The sequence below is a fragment of the Oncorhynchus tshawytscha genome, linkage group LG05 (genome assembly GCF_018296145.1).
Source record: "Oncorhynchus tshawytscha isolate Ot180627B linkage group LG05, Otsh_v2.0, whole genome shotgun sequence".
NCBI lineage: Eukaryota > Metazoa > Chordata > Actinopteri > Salmoniformes > Salmonidae > Oncorhynchus > Oncorhynchus tshawytscha.
In genome coordinates, this window is record NC_056433.1 from 55,547,601 (window position 1) to 55,566,945 (window position 19,345).

A 19,345-nucleotide genomic window follows, 5' to 3' on the forward strand; every position below is an offset into this window, starting at 1 on the left:
GGTTAGGAATTCAACAACCATTTCAACCTTAGCTTATACTGAGGTTGTGGTCTAAACTCAACCTTAGCCCCCCTCAGTGTCCATCGAGGTACGCAATGGTCTGAAGAGGATTTCCTCCTCCTCTATGTAACGATATTAAATGACGCAAAATCATGTCTGTGCTCACGGGGGAGAGCCAATGACTTAGTTAAACTTCAAAGGGAATACAATTCTCTTTCATTAAAGGTTTAACATCACCTTACATCATTTCACAAATAGTTAAATCTTTACTCTTTCATTTTAAACAAGAATTAGTTGCAAACCCCATAATTGAGAAATGTACATATTCAGAGATATAGTTATGCCTGTTTCCTGTCCTCTGAGGTCACCAAATGAAACACACTCGTCATACCTGTCCCTTAAGTGTCTACTGACCATTCCCACATGTGGACATTTTGATTCAAATCCCCATTTGGGGGATTTAGGAGTTTGCCATGAAGAAATCCTTTGTTCTCTCTGTGTGTCTCTTTCTGCATGGCCAGGGGGAGAGTCTCCTCCAGGACTTTATGACCTGCGATAATAGAACCTGTGAGTGAGTGAGTGCCATGATCTATATCCAGAAAGGGCCATGTCATGACACTGGAAAATTCGCTGGTTCGTATACCATAGTCGGCAAGGTGTGAAAATTTGTCAATGTGCCTTTGAGCAACGCACTTAACCTTGATAGGCATCACCAGCGGCCTGCATGTGTTTTGCTTGCTCAGTGTGTGTTTCTTTCTCTGAGTTCCAGAAAGAGAAGTTAACCGGTCGGAGCACAATTAGATTAGGGATTGTAAAACCCCACTAGTCTTTTACCCAGTGGTAAATACGGCTATTCCCATGCTGATAGTTCTGATTAGATATGAACAAAAATAGGCAAATGACTAAATGTACATTTACAGTGCCTTCAGAAAGTATTCATACCCCTTGACTTAAACCATATTGTGTTACAGCCTGAATTCAAAATGGATTAACTTAATTTCTTACCCTTCTAAACACAATTCCCCATAACGACAAAGTGGAAACATGTTTTTCAAAATTTTTGGTATTGAAAATGAAATACTGAAATATCTCATTTACAAAAGTATTCACATCCCTGAGTAAACACTTTGGCAGCGATTACAGCTGTGCATCTTTCTGGGTAAGTAAAAGTCTTCCACACCTGGATTGTGCAATACTCGCCCACTATTATTTTCAAAATTCTTTGAGCTTTGTCCAATTAGTTGTTGATCACTGCTAGACCATTTTCAGGTCTTTCCATAGATTTACGTTAACACTTTAACAAGGCCAATCTGGACCATTCACTGTCTTCTTGGTAAGTAACTCCAGTGTAGATTTGGCCTTGTGTTTTAGGTTATTGTCCTGCTGAAAGGTGAATTCATCTCACAGTGTCTGGTGGAAAGCAGACGGAACCAGGTTTTCATCTAGAATTTTGCCTGTGCTTAGCTCCATCCCGTTTTATTTTTAATCCTGAAAAACTCCCCAGTCCTTAACGATTACAAGCATACCCATTAAATGATGCAGTCACCACTATGCTTGAAAATATGGAGTGGTACTCAGTAATGTATTGGATTTGCCCCAAACATAACACTTGGTATTCAGGAACAAAAAGTGAATTGATTTGCAACATTTTTTGCAGTTATACTTTAGTGCCTTGTCACAAACACAATGCATATTTTGGAATATTTGTATCCTTCTTTTAAATGTAGTATTGTGGAGTAACTACAATGTTGTTGATCCATCCCAAGTTTTCTCCCATCACAGCCATTCAACTCTAACTGTTTTAAAGTCACCATTGGCCTCATGGTGAAATCCCTGAGCAGTTCCTTTCTCTCCAGCAAATGAATTAGGGAGGACACATGTATCTTTGCAGTGACTGGGTGTATTGATACATTATCCTAATTGTGATTAATAACTTTACCATGCTAAAAAGGGATATTCAATGGCTTCTTTGTTTATGTCTACCCATCTACCAATAGGTCCCTTCTTTAGGATGCATTGGAAAACCTCCCTGGTCTTTTGTGGTTGAATCTGTGTTTGAAATTCACTGCTCGACTGAGGGACCTTACAGATAATTGTATGTGTGGGGGTACAGAGATAAAGTATCCATTCAAAATCATGTTAAACACTATTATTGTACAGAGTGAGTCCACGCAACTGATTATGTGACTAGTTAAGCACATTTTTAGGCTTGACGTAACAAAGGGGTTGAATACTTGACTCTAGAAATGTCAGCTTTTCATTTTTATATTAATTTGTAAACATTTCTAAAAACATAACTCCACTTTGACATGATAGGGTATTGTGTTGGCCAGTGACAAGAAATCTCAATTAAATTATTTTTCAATTCAAGCTGTAACAACAAAATGTGAAAAAGGTCTAGGGACTGTATATACAATCAGTCTCCTCGAATTAAAAAAATACTGAATCTTACGAGTCGATTCCTGAAGCTTAGAAATAAGAGTCAACACTGGCAGTCGATGTGCAAGGAGTTGAGGAATCAATTATTTTGGATTAGACTCTCCACCACTATGTCATCGTCGTTAACAGTTGGAAAATTGGCAGAGGAAAGCAAACGACAACAGCAAAGTCCTGTAAGGCAATACTTGGAGAACCTAAATAAGGAAATGCAAACTTTACAAGCTGGAATGAAGGTACACTAATGGTAGTACAGGTGCAATGCTTAACCATCTGAAAGGGATGCCCGTGAGACCCAAAACGTTGCTTGCAGCAGCACAGCTACATTGTGAATTCACATGGTATTTCATGATATTTAACAGTTTAAACGTTTAGAAAAATTGGCAATTTGTCACATTCTTAGCGCATACAGTGGTTGGTCCTTTAAAAGTTGCAGGGTACTGCAGCGCAGCTTGCATGGTGCCGCAGAATTCTATGGCACGTCATTTAAGTGTGAACCACTGGTACCATTGCTAGTACCAGTGCTAGTTAGTGCTAGTTTGACCACCAGAGGGCATCTTTGAGAAGCATTTGATAACCTTCAATAGTGGCTGTACTAGAGAATTTCAAACCTTTTTTGTAAGAACATAGTATACGGGACTGACTAATACATTTTGCTTAATTAATTTGCTTAATATTATGGCATTTCTATTCCAAGAAAAACAAAAAAAACCACTGGGTTTCCATTAGGATGGAACAGAAATTATGGCACTGTATATCGTGACAGTCGGTGGTAGGCTACAGTACTTGGCTATTTAGCTAAAGAATCCCCCGTGTCGTGCGGGCACGCGGGAGACCGGGGTTCAATTCCACAACGGGGAGGAAGGAATAGGCTGTCCTTGTAAATAAGAATTTGTTCTTAACTTTAAGGCTAGGGGGCAGTATTTGGAAGTTTGGATGACCGAGGTGCCCAGAAGGCCCAGAAGCTAGGATATGCATGGTATTGGATAGAAAACACTAAAGTTTCTAAAACTGTTAAAATAATGTCAGAGTATAACAGAACTGATTTGGCAGGCGAAACCCCAAGGACAATCCTTACAGGAATATTTGTTGTTGTTGAGGTCATTGGACTTTCCAATGCTTTTCTATGGGAAAGCGTAATTAGGACCCAGATTGCAGTTCCTATGGCTTCCACTAGATGTCAACAGTCTTTAGAAATTGTTCAACATTTTTTTACTTTTTTTTATTAAGAAGTATTCGTATTCTTTCTAAGTGTCACTCAGAAGGACTCTAGTGGTGCGCGTTAATGAGTGCACGCTCCTCGTTATTTATCTCCGGTATTGAATATACTATTTTATGTCTTAAATTTGATCGTTTATTTAAAAATTAGGGTACCTGAGGATTTTTTAGGAACGTGTTTGACATGTTTGGACCAAGTTTATTGGTAAAGTTTGGGATTAATTTTCTATGCATTTTGAACGAGGGGAAACAGGTGGATTATTGAATGAAGCGCTCCAAATAAAACATACTTTTTGGGGATGTAAAGGACGTTATCGAACAAAAAGGACCATTTATTATGTAACTGATCTTCAAAAGGTAAGGGATTTATTTTATCGCTATTTCTGACTTTCGTGATGCATCTGCTTGGTTGGAAAATGTTTTTAATGCTTTTGTATGCGGGGCGCTGTCCACAGATAATCGCATGGTATGCTTTCGCCATAAAGCCTTTTTGAAATCTGACACAGCGGCTGGATTGACAAGAAGTTACATAAACTTTTAAATTAAGACACTATTTTCATGAATGTTTAATATTATGAATTTAGTATTTTTGAATTAAGCACTATGCAATTTCACCGGATGTTGTCGAGGTGGGTCGCTAGTGGCACGTCTAGCCCAAAGAGGTTTTAACTGACATGCCTAGTTAAATAACGGTTACACTAAGAGCATAACATTTCCATACCCTAATTGTATATTTGTAGTCTAACCACTACCCAAACGGAGATTCAGTGAAAATAAAAATCTAATTGATTTATCAAGACCAGTCCCCATGCTTGTCGCAACGCGAAACAGTGCTAAAATAGTTGTAGGCTATTGCTTCAAATCCTATTGCTTCTAACTTCAATATACTCTTTAAATAAGACCTAGACCACTTTTAACAACACATTACTCAACACTAGTGACTCATGTCGCCTACGGTAGGCCTATAGTATATGGAAAAATATGACGTGACTCTGTCAATAATTACATATAGATGATTGGAGGATTCTAAATTAAAACCAAAAGCCCCCTAATGGGTCTCCCGGTGGCAACCGGCACGGGTATTGAACCTGCATCTGTTTGCACTGCGGGAGCCCCCATCCACAAAGTATCAAAATACAGAGAGGTGTTGGTAAAAGTATATGGTCTTGCTAATAGCCCATAATGGCTTATTACAATACTGTACATGGTGTCCAGGTCAGGATAACCAAAATATTTCTTTAAAGACTATCAGAAAGAATATTGGTACTTATTTATTTTGATCCAAAGCCATGAATGAGTGAGTCACTCATGCCGGGCTATATGACTGTGCCGTCAACTTGATAATATAACAATGAGGTTATTTCGTTTTCAAAAAAACCAAAGTGAGCGATTGTAATCCGAATAAAAGGCCAAAACATTTTTCTGTTTTTAGAGGGAGAGAAACGCTGGGCCAATTGTGTGACGCCCTATGGGACTCAATCACGGTCGGATGTGATACATAAATACTTTGTGGTATTTGTTTTGTCTTTTCTGATGGCTTAAACTGAAATTGCAACTAATCACGGACGGCAAGTCTATTGTCCAGCTACCTGCTAATAGCCAAAATGGCGCTGTACAACGTGACCATGTGTTTGCAAAAGTATTTTCCAGTAAGCAACAATTTGTTTAACTTCATTAGACAACTTTGTTCCAATATTTCAGTGATATTTATTCCCATAGTAATTCGTTATGGATCCATAACTAAATAAACGTCTGCATTTTGAAAGAGTTTTTATCATTATTTTATTAATGAAAGCCATTATTAGCTACATTGTTAAAGTTTGAACGTGTAGACTGGCACTAAGAACAGAGGAAACATTTCCTTAGTCATTATTAGTGCAATGCCCCTTAAGTGTTGCTCTGTGCTACCCAGTGTGGCGGGGTGGGGGTCCACCCCCCATGGGCTAGGTCAGTCTTCTGTGTGTAGCTCTGCGGCCCATCCCGTGCCCCCTGCCGTTGTGCCTTGTACCTCGCTCACTTTCAATGGATACAGCTGCAGAAGGCAAGGCAATCCCATTGTGCGCGACTCGGGAGCCATGACTAATATATATTGTCCTGCTAATAAAAGGGCTAATCATATATCTGAGAATATCCAAGGGGCTTTTATATAATTCTAAATTCATAATAAATCGCTTGTTTAAGTAAATAACTATTTTGGAGAAGAGTTCGTTTTCAAATAACGTAAATTGAGTGAGAAAAATGCCACCCTTGAACATGGGGTGAGACATCTTTACTCATTTGTAAATAAAGCCTGTTTGTTATTTAGAATTATTTTTTTCTGTGTTTAGGGGGAGAGAAACCAAAAACCTATAGTCATCTCATGGGTCTCCCAGTTGAGGGTTTTGCATGGGTATTGAACCAGCATCTGTAGCAACACAGCTTGCACTGCTATGCAGTGTCTTAGACTGTTGCGCCACTCAGGCGCTGTACAACGTGACTAGTCGGGAGTGGGCTACAGTACTACAGTAAAATCAAAATAATTATAACAAAATAAAAGAATACAAACCTAAGTGTAACAGTTTTACTAAGTAATACTGAAGTCATGCACAATTATCAGTTTTTATTTAGGTTTACGTCGCCCAGTCATTGTCAGATAGACACAGTAGGACCCAAAAGAATAATCAGTCCTCTAACTCACCCGTGCGCTGGTCTGGAGCAATGAAGTGGTGACGCAGGGTACCATACTACACTACAAATCACCTCTACGTCCCGCAGCATAATGGCAAAACTTTATATCAGGAGTCAATGACCGATTCAAAAACTACAGTAAGGACCACTAACCATTTGCTGCTCATATACAGTGCATTCAGAAAGTATTCCAAACCCTTCCCTTTTTACACATTTGTTAGGTTACAGCCTTATTCTAAAATGGATTAAATAAATAAGTATCAATCTACATACATTACACTATAATGACAAAGCAGAAAGTTATTTTGACATTTTTACAGAAAATAAACATAAATACCTTATGTACATAAGTATTCAGACCCTTTGCTATGAGACTCGAAACTGAGTCTCATAGCATTGAAGGACTAGTAGACTGGGTTTACTTATTCAGTGATATACATTATGTTGGCAGAAATGAAGTCATATCAACACGTGATGTTTTAGGTCTGCAGGCTGCTAGTTATACCATGCTCAAAAAAATAAAGGGAACACTTAAACAACACTATGTAACTCCAAGTCAATCACACTTCTGTGAAATCAAACTGTCCACTTAGGAAGCAACACTGATTGAAAATAAATTTCACATGCTGTTGTGCAAATGGAATAGACAACAGGTGGAAATTATAGGCAATTAGCAAGACACCCCCAATAAAGGAGTGGTTCTGCAGGTTGTGACCACGGACCACTTATCAGCCAGGAAGCATAGGAACTGAGGTTTTGGTCACTTTTGAATTCTGGTGGTGCTTTCACTCTAGTGGTAGCATGAGACGGAGTCTACAACCCATACAAGTGGCTCAGGTAGTGCAGCTCATCCAGGATGGAACATCAATGTGAGCTGTGGCAAGAAGGTTTGCTGTGTCTGTCAGCGTAGTGTCCAGAGCATGGAGGCGCTACCAGGAGACAGGCCAGTACATCAGTAGACGTGGAGGAGGTCGTAGGAGGGCAACAACCCAGCAGCAGGACCGCTACCACTGCCTTTGTGCAAGGAGGAGCAGGAGAAGCACTGCCAGAGCCCTGCAAAATGACCTCCAGCAGGCCACAAATGTGCATGTGTCTGCTCAAACGGTCAGAAACAGACTCCCATGAGGGTGGTATGAGGGCCCGACGTCCACAGGTAGGGGTTGTGCTTACAGCCCAACACCATGCAGGACGTTTTTCATTTGCCAGAGAACACCAAGATTGGCAAATTCGCCACTGGTGCCCTGTGCTCTTCACAGATGAAAGCAGGTTCACACTGAGCACAGGTGACAGACGTGACAGAGTCTGGAGATGCCGTGGAGAACGTTCTGCTGCCTGCAACATCCTCCAGCATGACCGGTTTGGCGGTGGGTCAGTCATGGTGTGGGGTGGCATTTCTTTGGGGAGCCGCACAGCCCTCCATGTGCTCGCCAGAGGTAGCCTGACTGCCATTAGGTACCGAGATGAGATCCTCAGACCCCTTGTGAGACCATATGCTGGTGCGGTTGGCCCTGGGTTCCTCCTAATGCAAGACCTCATGTGGCTGGAGTGTGTCAGCAGTTCCTGCAAGAGGAAGGCATTGATGCTATGGACTGGCCCGCCCGTTCCCCAGACCTGAATCCAATTGAGCACATCTGGGACATCATGTCTCGCTCCATCCACCAACGCCACGTTGCACCACAGACTGTCCAGGAGTTGGCGGATGCTTTAGTCCAGGTCTGGGAGGAGATCCCTCAGGAGACCATCCGCCACCTCATCAGGAGCATGCCCAGGCGTTGTAGGGAGGTCATACAGGCACGTGGAGGCCACACACACACACTACTGAGCCTCATCAAAGTTGGATCAGCCTGTAGTGTGGTTTTCCACTTTAATTTTGAGTGTGACTCCAAATCCAGACCTCCATGAGTTGATAAATTTGATTTCCATTGATAATTTTTGTGTGATTTTGTTGTCAGCACATTCAACTATGTAAAGAAAAAAGTATTTAATAAGAATATTTCATTCATTCAGATCTAGGATGTGTTATTTTAGTGTTCCCTTTATTTTTTTGAGCAGAGTATATTCCATGCTATACATTCTCAGAAGTCTCACGGATCTGCGTCCAAACGAAGCCTCAGTACAGGGGTTGAATATGCAGTGAAATACAGCACATTTGGAAAGTATTCAGACCCCTTCCCTTTTTTCCAAATTTGGAACCTTTTCCTAAAACAGATTAAATAAATGTTTTTCCTCATCAACATACACAATACCCCATAATGACAAAGTAAACATTTTTGCAAATGTATTAAAAATAAATAACAGAAAAACATTTACATAAGTATTCAGACCCTATGCTATGATACTCGAAATTGAGCTCAGGTGGATCCTGTTTCCATTGATCATCCCTGAGATGTTTATACAACTTGAGTCCTGTGGTAAATTGAATTGATTGGACATGATTTGGAAAGGCACACACCTGTCTATGTAAGGTCCCACAGTTGACAGTGCATGTCAAGGCAAAAACCAAGCCAGGAATTGTCCGTAGAACTCAAAGACAGGATTTTGTTGAGGAACAGATCTGGGGAAAGGTACAAAAACATTTCTGCAGCAATGAAGGTCCCCAAGAACACAGTGGCCTCCATCATTCTTAAATGGAAGAAGTTTGGAACCACCAAGGCTCTTCCTAGAGCTGGCCGCCCGGCCAAACTGAGCAATCGGGGGAGAAGGGCCTTGGTCAGGTAGGTGACCAAAAACCCGGTTGTCATTCTTACAGAGCTCCCGATTTTCTCTGTGGAGATGAGAGAACCTTCCAGAAGGACAACCATATCTGCAGCACTCCACCAATCAGGCCTTTATGGTAGAGTAGCCAGATAGAAGCCACTCCTCAGTAAAAGGCACATGACAGCCTGCTTGGAGTTTGCCAAAAGCCACCAAAAGGACCCTGACCATGATAAACAAGATTGTCTGGTCTGATGAAACCAAGATTGAACTCTGGCCTGAATGCCAAGTGTCATGTCTGGAGGAAACCTGGCACCATCCCTACGGTGAAGCATGGTGGTGGTAGCCTCATGCTGTGGGGGTGTTTTTTAGCGACAGAGACTTGTCAGGATCGAGGGAAAGATTAACGGAGCAAAGTACAGAAAGATCCTTGATGAAAACCTGCTCCAGAGCTCTCAGGACCTCAGACTGGGGTGAAGGTTCACCTTCCAACAGGACAACGACCCCAAGCACACAGCCAAGACAATGCAGTAGTGGCTTTGGGACAAGTCTCTGAATGTCCTTGAGTAGTCCAGCCAGAGCCAGGACTTGATCAAACATTTTTGGAGAGACCTGAAAATAGCTGTGCAGCAACACTTTCCTTCCAATCTGACAGAGTTTGAGAGGATCTGCAGAGAAGAATATGAGTAACTCCCCAAATAAATCAAATCAAAATCAAATCAAATTTTATTTGTCACATACACATGGTTAACAGATGTTAATGCGAGTGTAGCGAAATGCTTGTGCTTCTAGTTCCGACAATGCAGTAATAACGAACAAGTAATCTAACTAACAATTCCAAAAAAAAAAAAAAAACTACTGTCATACACAGTGTAAGGGGATAAAGAATATGTACATAAGGATATATGAATGAGTGATGGTACAGAGCAGCATAGGCAAGATACAGTAGATGATATCGAGTACAGTATATACATATGAGATAAGTATGTAAACCAAGTGGCATAGTTAAAGTGGCTAGTGATACATGTATTACATAAGGATGCAGTCGAGGCTATAGAGTACAGTATCAACGTATGCATATGAGATGAACAATGTAGGGTAAGTAACATTATATAAGGTAGCATTATATAAGGTAGCATTGTTTAAAGTGGCTAGTGATATGTTTACATCATTTCCCATCAATTCCCATGATTAAAGTGGCTGGAGTAGAGTCAGTGTCATTGACAGTGTGTTGGCAGTAGCCACTCAATGTTAGTGGTGGCTGTTTAACAGTCTGATGGCCTTGAGATAGAAGCTGTTTTTCAGTCTCTCGGTCCCAGCTTTGATGCACCTGTACTGACCTCGCCTTCTGGATGACAGCGGGGTGAACAGGCAGTGGCTCGGGTGGTTGATGTCCTTGATGATCTTTATGGCCTTCCTGTAGCATCGGGTGGTGTAGGTGTCCTGGAGGGCAGGTAGTTTGCCCCCGGTGATGCGTTGTGCAGACCTCACTACCCTCTGGAGAGCCTTACGGTTGAGGGCGGTGCAGTTGCCATACCAGGCGGTGATACAGCCCGCCAGGATGCTCTCGATTGTGCATCTGTAGAAGTTTGTGAGTGCTTTTGGTGACAAGCCGAATTTCTTCAGCCTCCTGAGGTTGAAGAGGCGCTGCTGCGCCTTCCTCACGATGCTGTCTGTGTGAGTGGACCAATTCAGTTTGTCTGTGATGTGTATGCCGAGGAACTTAAAACTTGCTACCCTCTCCACTACTGTTCCATCGATGTGGATGGGGGTGTTCCCTCTGCTGTTTCCTGAAGTCCACAATCATCTCCTTAGTTTTGTTGACGTTGAGTGTGAGGTTATTTTCCTGACACCACACTCAGAGGGCCCTCACCTCCTCCCTGTAGGCCGTCTCGTCGTTGTTGGTAATCAAGCCTACCACTGTTGTGTCGTCCGCAAACTTGATGATTGAGTTGGAGGCGTGCATGGCCACGCAGTCGTGGGTGAACAGGGAGTACAGGAGAGGGCTCAGAACGCACCCTTGTGGGGCCCCAGTGTTGAGGATCAGCGGGGAGGAGATGTTGTTGCCTACCCTCACCACCTGGGGGCGGCCCGTCAGGAAGTCCAGAACCCAGTTGCACAGGGCGGGGTCGAGACCCAGGGTCTCGAGCTTGATGACGAGCTTGGAGGGTACTATGGTGTTGAATGCCGAGCTGTAGTCGATGAACAGCATTCTCACATAGGTATTCCTCTTGTCCAGATGGGTTAGGGCAGTGTGCAGTGTGGTTGAGATTGCATCGTCTGTGGACCTATTTGGGCGGTAAGCAAATTGGAGTGGGTCAAGGGTGTCAGGTAGGGTGGAGGTGATATGGTCCTTGACTAGTCTCTCAAAGCACTTCATGATGACGGATGTGAGTGCTACAGGGCGGTAGTCGTTTAGCTCAGTTACCTTAGCTTTCTTGGGAACAGGAACAATGGTGGCCCTCTTGAAGCATGTGGGAACAGCAGACTGGTATAGGGATTGATTGAATATGTCCGTAAACACACCGGCCAGCTGGTCTGCGCATGCTCTGAGGGCGCGGCTGGGGATGCCGTCTGGGCCTGCAGCCTTGCGAGGGTTAACACGTTTAAATGTCTTACTCACTTCGGCTGCAGTGAAGGAGAGACTGCATGTTTCCGTTGCAGGCCGTGTCAGTGGCACTGTATTGTCCTCAAAGCGGGCAAAAAGTTATTTAGTCTGCCTGGGAGCAAGACATCCTGGTCCGTGACTGGGCTGGGTTTCTTCCTGCAGTCCGTGATTGACTGTAGACCCTGCCACATACCTCTTGTGTCTGAGCCGTTGAATTGAGATTCTACTTTGTCTCTGTACTGGCGCTTAGCTTGTTTGATAGCCTTGCGGAGGGAATAGCTGCACTGTTTGTATTCAGCCATGTTACCAGACACCTTGCCCTGATTAAAAGCAGTGGTTCGTGCCTTCAGTTTCACACGAATGCTGCCATCAATCCACGGTTTCTGGTTAGGGAATGTTTTAATCGTTGCTATGGGAACGACATCTTCAACGCAAGTTCTAATGAACTCACACACCGAATCAGCGTATTCGTCAATGGTGTTGTCTGACGCAATACGAAATATCTCCCAGTCCACGTGATGGAAGCAGTCTTGGAGTGTGGAGTCAGCTTGGTCGGACCAGCGTTGGACAGACCTCAGCGTGGGAGCTTCTTGTTTTAGTTTCTGTCTGTAGGCAGGGATCAACAAAATGGAGTCGTGGTCAGCTTTTCCGAAGGGGGCGGGGGGCTGTGTGCCATGTCTTTGTAGCGTCATACCTGATAAAAAGATTTTAGGCTGTAATTGCTGCCAAAGTTCCTAGGCTGTAATTGCTGCCAAAGTTCCTTCAACAAAGTCCTCAGTAAAGGGTCTGAATACTTATGTATACCTTTTTATTTTCTTTATTTGCAAACATTTCTAAAAAACTGTTTTTACTTTAAATATGGGTAATATGTGTAGATTGATGAGGGGAGAATTTTTAAAATTTAATCCACTTTAGAATAAGGGATCTGAATACTTTCCGAATTCACTGGAAGTGATCTCTAACATGGCGTCTAGATATATGCCTACATCAGACTATAATAATACAAGACATTTTGACTAACAATGTATTTTTCTAATGAGTGGACCCCAATCCCCATCCCCGCTCCCCCAGCCAGACTCACCTTGTTCTGTTCATACTTGTACTGGATCTTGAGGGTCTCAGAGGCCCGGATCATGGACTGCATGGAGGTGAAGATGTTCTGATAGACCAGTTTGGTGAAGCCTCTTTTGTCCTCGTCGGTGTAGCCCGTCCCGTGGATGATGCGCATCTGTTTGATGAAGGTGCTCTTGCCGCTTTCGCCAGTGCCTGTGGAGGGACAGGACAGAACACAGGTTAGACAGAGGTTTCCAAATGTGTAGTGTAGTCCACTATCCAAGTTTGACTGGAGGGTGGAGTGAGATTCCCAAAGGCTGGAGGGAAGGCCTTCTCCCCCACTCCAATTCTGCTCACTTAACAAGCTCACAAGAAACTGATAAAACACACAGGTGCAAAAATCAAGGTGACTTACAAAGATGAGGACCAAGAGAGGGAATGCAGTGATGTAATATCCACAACTAAAGAATCTGAAAAGACATCTCAAAAGCATGATGCTGTACTAACTACGTGCACATGCTAAAAGCAAGGAACACGGTGGGTAGCTAATTAAGTGTGCCATTGTAGCACAGTATTTATAAACAAAAAAATCTGATCTCTTAAGTTTTCATTTTTGTTCCATTCAATAGGCCATAATTGATTTTGGCCAAATAGGGCTTGCATATTCCAACTTCAAGACCATTTCCATTTTGATTTTGGCTATTTTGCACAAAAACCTTTAGGCCTGCCTATTGAAAAGAAGAAAAAAAAACCTCTGCATCCCTGCCCAGCCTGACAAGATTGGCCAAAAAGGTGTTTAGCAGTGGCTCTGCAAGCATGGAGAGGATATTCTCCGCTGCTGGCCTGCTCTCCGGGCAGCATCGCATGAGCCTGAAGCCAGACTAAAAGGCACTGTAGAGTGAGCCTAATATGGCATTTTTTGTTTAATTTGTATATCATTCTAAGTAAGTCACAGTCTATGAGCAATTTCTAAACTATAATTATTTAATAGAGTTTAATGTTGTTTAAATACTGAGTGCTTAATGTCCCTGACTCCCTACCAGCCCAGTGTTGAAATAATTCAATGTATTTCTTTGTAGGCTATAGCCTTGAAAAAAAATTGAAATAAAGCCTAAATAATTCATTTCCGTTCCTTCTAAGGCTCCCTGTCTGGCTCCTGACCTATTTAGAGTGTTTATATGCTGTTTAATATGACATGTAGCCTATTTGAAATGATAAGCGCTTCTTATGGTCACATTTTCATGTTGATTAACAACACTTAATTCAAATCATTTAGTTTAATTTCAATACATCAAAACAAAAATGGTAGGTCCAGGTAGACAACAATAGATGGGTGTTGGTTAAATTGTGATTTTAATGAATGGAGCGAATTTAGAGTGGCATTTTTCTCTCTCCTGTGAGTGCAGAGAGGTTTCAGTGGAGCGGATGGAAAGGAGATGTAGCACCAGTGTTGTCAACACCGCTCACATACTCTGTGATACCCTCTCCTCCATGCGACCCGACGGGCCGCACCATGCGACAAGTGCATGAGACTGATATTACCATCCAGAAGGGTACTTTGTGCAGGAAAACAGTACACATGACTTGTGCATTGCCAGGAGCTATACATTCTACAGCAACTCTAATGTCTGGCACCATCCAACATCTTATCATGGATGGACGGTCAGACAGAAACAGACAACCCCACATCTCCAACACCACATTTTCTAGGTCCCAGCGGAGGTCCCAAATATTTTGTATCTTTATATGGACATTTCTAACTGCTGTGTCCAACAATGGTATATTTGAGAATGACGAGTCCAAACCAGTGTAGAGAACAGTTAAGTACGGGTAGAGCACTACCCTGCCTCCCTCCAACACACCATCCTCTCCTCTCCCAGTACCCAGGCTGAGTCATCACAGCTTCAGCAGCTCTCCTCTGACACTCTTCCTTTTCTCCTCCCTTTCCATATTCTACTCTCCAATACCTGTCCTTTCTCCTCTCCCCCTCTCAGTGCTGAGTACTACCTGCTTCCTCACTACCCGTTTCCTCTATTTGCTCTGCAACCTTTGCACACATGCCAGGCTGGGGAGCAACATGAAATAGCCCATTACATAACGTATTTTCTTTGTCACCGTAGACCCGGCTGCTGCTGCTCCTTTCAGAGCTCAGAAGCCAAGGCAAGCAGTGGGAGATTTACTATCTAGCACTGTCTTAAATGGTTGGTTTGGATGTGAGTTTTTCAGAATAGCTAATGAATTGAAAGCGGTTGAAACAAGGCCATTTCATGCACTGAGAAAAAAGGCAAAAAACCACATGTAGCCTAATAAGGGATAGGTCTAGTGTTAGGTAGATGGATTTTGAGGACATAAGTCTTTCTTTTGGACATTGGCCAATTTGACCATTTACCAGCCAGGGTCCCCCCTATATTTAATCTGATGGCAGTTAATAAAGGAATGATCAGTAGATGCATAATGTGTGTGTGCTGTAGTACTGCACATTTTACTCTCCTCTCTGTGACAAAGCTGCATTGATGAGTGTCTGAGAGCCCTAACCGGTGTTGGTCTTCCTCAGAGGATCTCTGCTCCTCAGTTAACTAGGTCAGGCCAGACAGTTTCCTACAGATGAGCCGACTTCAATGAAAGGTTCACAATTAGCCTCACACACTGATCTCTCACTGACCCCTACTAAATGAAGAGAGGAACCTCAGAAACTCAGTGGAGACGGGGAGGAAATTGAGGGAACATAGTAATATTGTCCTGATGTCATACCAGGTACTGTGTGGAGTCACACATTAGAAGAACTGGACAAGGCATGAGCAATCAACAGAATCAGGCGAAAGGATCGCAGCGGTTGGAATTCCAGGATAAGTGCAGAAGACACACACAGACCTCAGTCAGGAGTGAGGAAATTCTGGGAGGCAGTATACAATCCGGTGTTGTCATCCTTATTCAGTTCAAACACACAGCTATGTTACCAAATATCTAGGAAACCATCTACATTCGCCACTAGCACTGTTGCTACACAAGTGTTGAAGTACATTTCTAGTTACCGTGGCAACTATTATATTATTAAATACTTTAGAAAGTTCTACATGTAACTCAAAATACCCACTGCACTGCCAACTGAAATCATTTAAAAGGAAACTGTACAATGCACCTGTTTATTGATAAAATATTACAAGCCAACCAAATTGACTAATGATAAAATCTGTTCCACAATTCTTTCTTTCATGTTTATTTAGTTGGTATTAGACTTGGTTGCCAGAGCCCGAATGTAAAGAAGCTTATTCGCTATCAATTATGAGTACTTCTGGTAATCAGCCTTCTAGTATAATGCTAACCCAGTATCATGATAGGCCTACTTACGGCTGGGCGGTATACCGTATTTTAATATATATACACTGCTCAAAAAAATAAAGGGAACACTTAAACAACACAATGTAACTCCAAGTCAATCACACTTCTGTGAAATCAAACTGTCCACTTAGGAAGCAACACTGATTGAAAATAAATTTCACATGCTGTTGTGCAAATGGAATAGACAACAGGTGGAAATTATAGGCAATTAGCAAGACACCCCCAATAAAGGAGTGGTTCTGCAGGTTGTGACCACTTCTCAGTTCCTATGCTTCCTGGCTGATGTTTTGGTCACTTTTGAATGCTGGCGGTGCTTTCACTCTAGTGGTAGCATGAGACGGAGTCTACAACCCACACAAGTGGCTCAGGTAGTGCAGCTCATCCAGGATGGTACATCAATGCGAGCTGTGGCAAGAAGGTTTGCTGTGTCTGTCAGCGTAGTGTCCAGAGCATGGAGGCGCTACCAGGAGACAGGCCAGTACATCAGGAGACGTGGAGGAGGCCGTAGAAGGGCAACAACCCAGCAGCAGGACCGCTACCTCCACCTTTGTGCAAGGAGGAGCACTGCCAGAGCCCTGCAAAATGACCTCCAGCAGGTCACAAATGTGCATGCGTCTGCTCAAACGGTCAGAAACAGACTCCGTGAGGGTGGTATGAAGGCCCGACGTCCACAGGTGGGGGTTGTGCTTACAGGCCAACACCGTGCAGGACATTTGGCATTTGCCAGAGAACACCAAGATTGGCAAATTAGCCACTGGCGCCCTGTGCTCTTCACAGATGAAAGCAGGTTCACACTGAGCACGTGACAGACGTGACAGAGTCTGGAGACGCCGTGGAGAACGTTCTGCTGCCTGCAACATCCTCCAGCATGACCGGTTTGGCGGTGGGTCAGTCATGGTGTGGGGTGGCATTTCTTTGGGGGGCCGCACAGCCCTCCATGTGCTCGCCAGAGGTAGCCTGACTGCCATTAGGTACCGAGATGAGATCCTCAGACCCCTTGTGAGGCCATATGCTGGTGCGGTTGGCCCTGGGTTCCTCCTAATGCAAGACCTCATGTGGCTGGAGTGTGTCAGCAGTTCCTGCAAGAGGAAGGCATTGATGCTATGGACTGGCCCGCCCGTTCCCCAGACCTGAATCCAATTGAGCACATCTGGGACATCATGTCTCGCGCCATCCACCAACGTGGCGTTGCACCACAGACTGTCCAGGAGTTGGTGGATGCTTTAGTCCAGGTCTGGGAGGAGATTCCTCAGGAGACCATCCGCCACCTCATCAGGAGCATGCCCAGGCGTTGTAGGGAGGTCATATAGGCACGTGGAGGCCACACACACTACACTGAGCCTCATTTTGACTTGTTTTAAGGACATTACATCAAAGATGGATCAGCCTGTAGTGTGGTTTTCCACTAATTTTGAGTGTGACTCCAAATCCAGACCTCCATGGGTTGATAAATTTGATTTCCATTGATAATTTTTGTGTGATTTTGTTGTCAGCACATTCAACTATGTAAAGAAAAAAGTATTTAATAAAAATATTTCAATCATTCAGATCTAGGATGTGTTATTTTAGTGTTATTTAGTGTTCTTTCTTTTTTTGAGCAGGCAGGCAGGCATACATACATACATACACAAAGTATTGATGCACGGACCGGTTTGGGTTTTTAATTTATCTTCTATAACAGTATTTGAATGTTTGGTTTATTAAAAATGTGATACGCCGTGTGTAACGTCCCTTTTTAGTTCACTCCGCTACTTGAGTCCACCCCTCTCCACAGACCTAGTCCCACCCAGTCACTCAAGAAGCACATTTGTTGTTGCTTGACCACGAGACACTTTCATTCAGTCTGCATGGTCCATGCAGCACATGCAACAATGTTGACAACAATGTTGTTTCCAATTTTATACTAATATAAATCCACAAGTGTTCCATAATTACAATATTAGTTTTTGTTTCTTACATCTGCAAACAGCTAGTTTATATTTTCTTAGCAAGTTAAGCTAAATTGTGTTAACCACTAATGCTAATCGCTAGTTAGCTGGCTAGCTAATTATTTTATGTTGAATTGAACAGTATAAAATATTCCAAAAGGAGAAAGACTCATTAAAATAATTTAAAATATGTGTTGCAACCCTAATGTCATGCACTACTCATTAATCAAAAACATAAATTACCATTAAAAAAATGTGAAAAATACCATAAATATTTTGGCCATATCGCCTAGGCCTACTCAGTGTAGCATGTTTCAATTAAAATCGAATTTGAACTATGTAAATATTACGTAATTACCACATCACCATGCACTTCCTGAGTAAATACCATGTACTAGGTGGACTGTAAAATATTAAAATGTCAGCAAAACTTCAAAACAGAGGAAGAGCTGTCTGACAATATCAGTGAAGCAGAGAATTGTCACACCTCAACCCCGTGACTAACCATTAGCTTGAAGTGAGTAAATAGGTAAAAATGGATCCATTTATAATTTGGTGTAGAGGGTCACGGGATGCATTTCCACTCCAAACAAATGGAAGGCAATAACTTGAGGCTGAGATTGGCTTCCTCTGAGGAGAAAACTGAGGAGAAAAATGACTGAGTGTGACAAAGTGGAGTAGTAAGGCCCCCTTTTGTAAATTATTATCCAAAATGTTGCCCTGCGATGCGATTAGGCAGCCAGCTCAGCAGAATATCACTGGGAGACTGGCTGGATACGAGGCTCCAGGCTCTGTTCACAGGGAGCCTTCTCTGGGTTAGGCGGCTAGCAGGCTGGGTTTTAGAAGGAACTCAAAACCCTAACACTTGGTGACCCACACGGCCAGCGAGATTTGCATTTAGGATTCCCGTCTTGATGTTGAACAGCCGCTCTGGACAAGTCTAGCAGTAGCGAGATATAACATTCTTCCTTATTCATTTCCCGTGACCCTGTCACAAGATGATCCCTCCCCCAGTCCTTTCTCCCCCCTCTGTGCCTGTGCAGCAGCTTTGCTGAGGCTGCTTCCTGTCTCTGCCTGCGTGGAGCAGACTAGTAGGCACTAGATAGCCTACATCTCAATAATATAGTTGTGTCCTCTCCATGTATAATTTCCTTCATTGGCACTCATATCAGCATAGACGGGTGAAACCAAAATTGGTAGACATCCTCCATATTCACCTAGCCTGTATTTTCGGCTCAGTGCAGCTGAAGGAGACAAGCAGAGGACGCGACGTTAGACTATTAAAACGCAGTCCTTGCCTCACCACCTGTCGCCAAGGCACATCCTCAGGCCCTGAACATGGATCGTGCAGGCTGCAGTCTTCCAACCGAATGACAGTCATTTCTCCAGTGCCTTCGGGAGG

The 19,345-nt window shown here is 43.1% G+C and overlaps 1 protein-coding gene across 3 annotated transcripts in view; it reads right to left on the minus strand.

Moving 5' to 3' along the window:
- Positions 1–19,345, minus strand: part of LOC112250892 (guanine nucleotide-binding protein subunit alpha-11) — an 88,680-nt gene that overhangs the window by 23,298 nt on the left and 46,037 nt on the right. For all 3 annotated transcript variants that reach the window (XM_024421420.2, XM_042322104.1, XM_024421419.2), the window contains exon 2: positions 12,705–12,889. In XM_024421420.2, the coding sequence (XP_024277188.1) occupies positions 12,705–12,889 (185 nt within the window). The remainder of the gene's footprint in view (positions 1–12,704; positions 12,890–19,345) is intronic.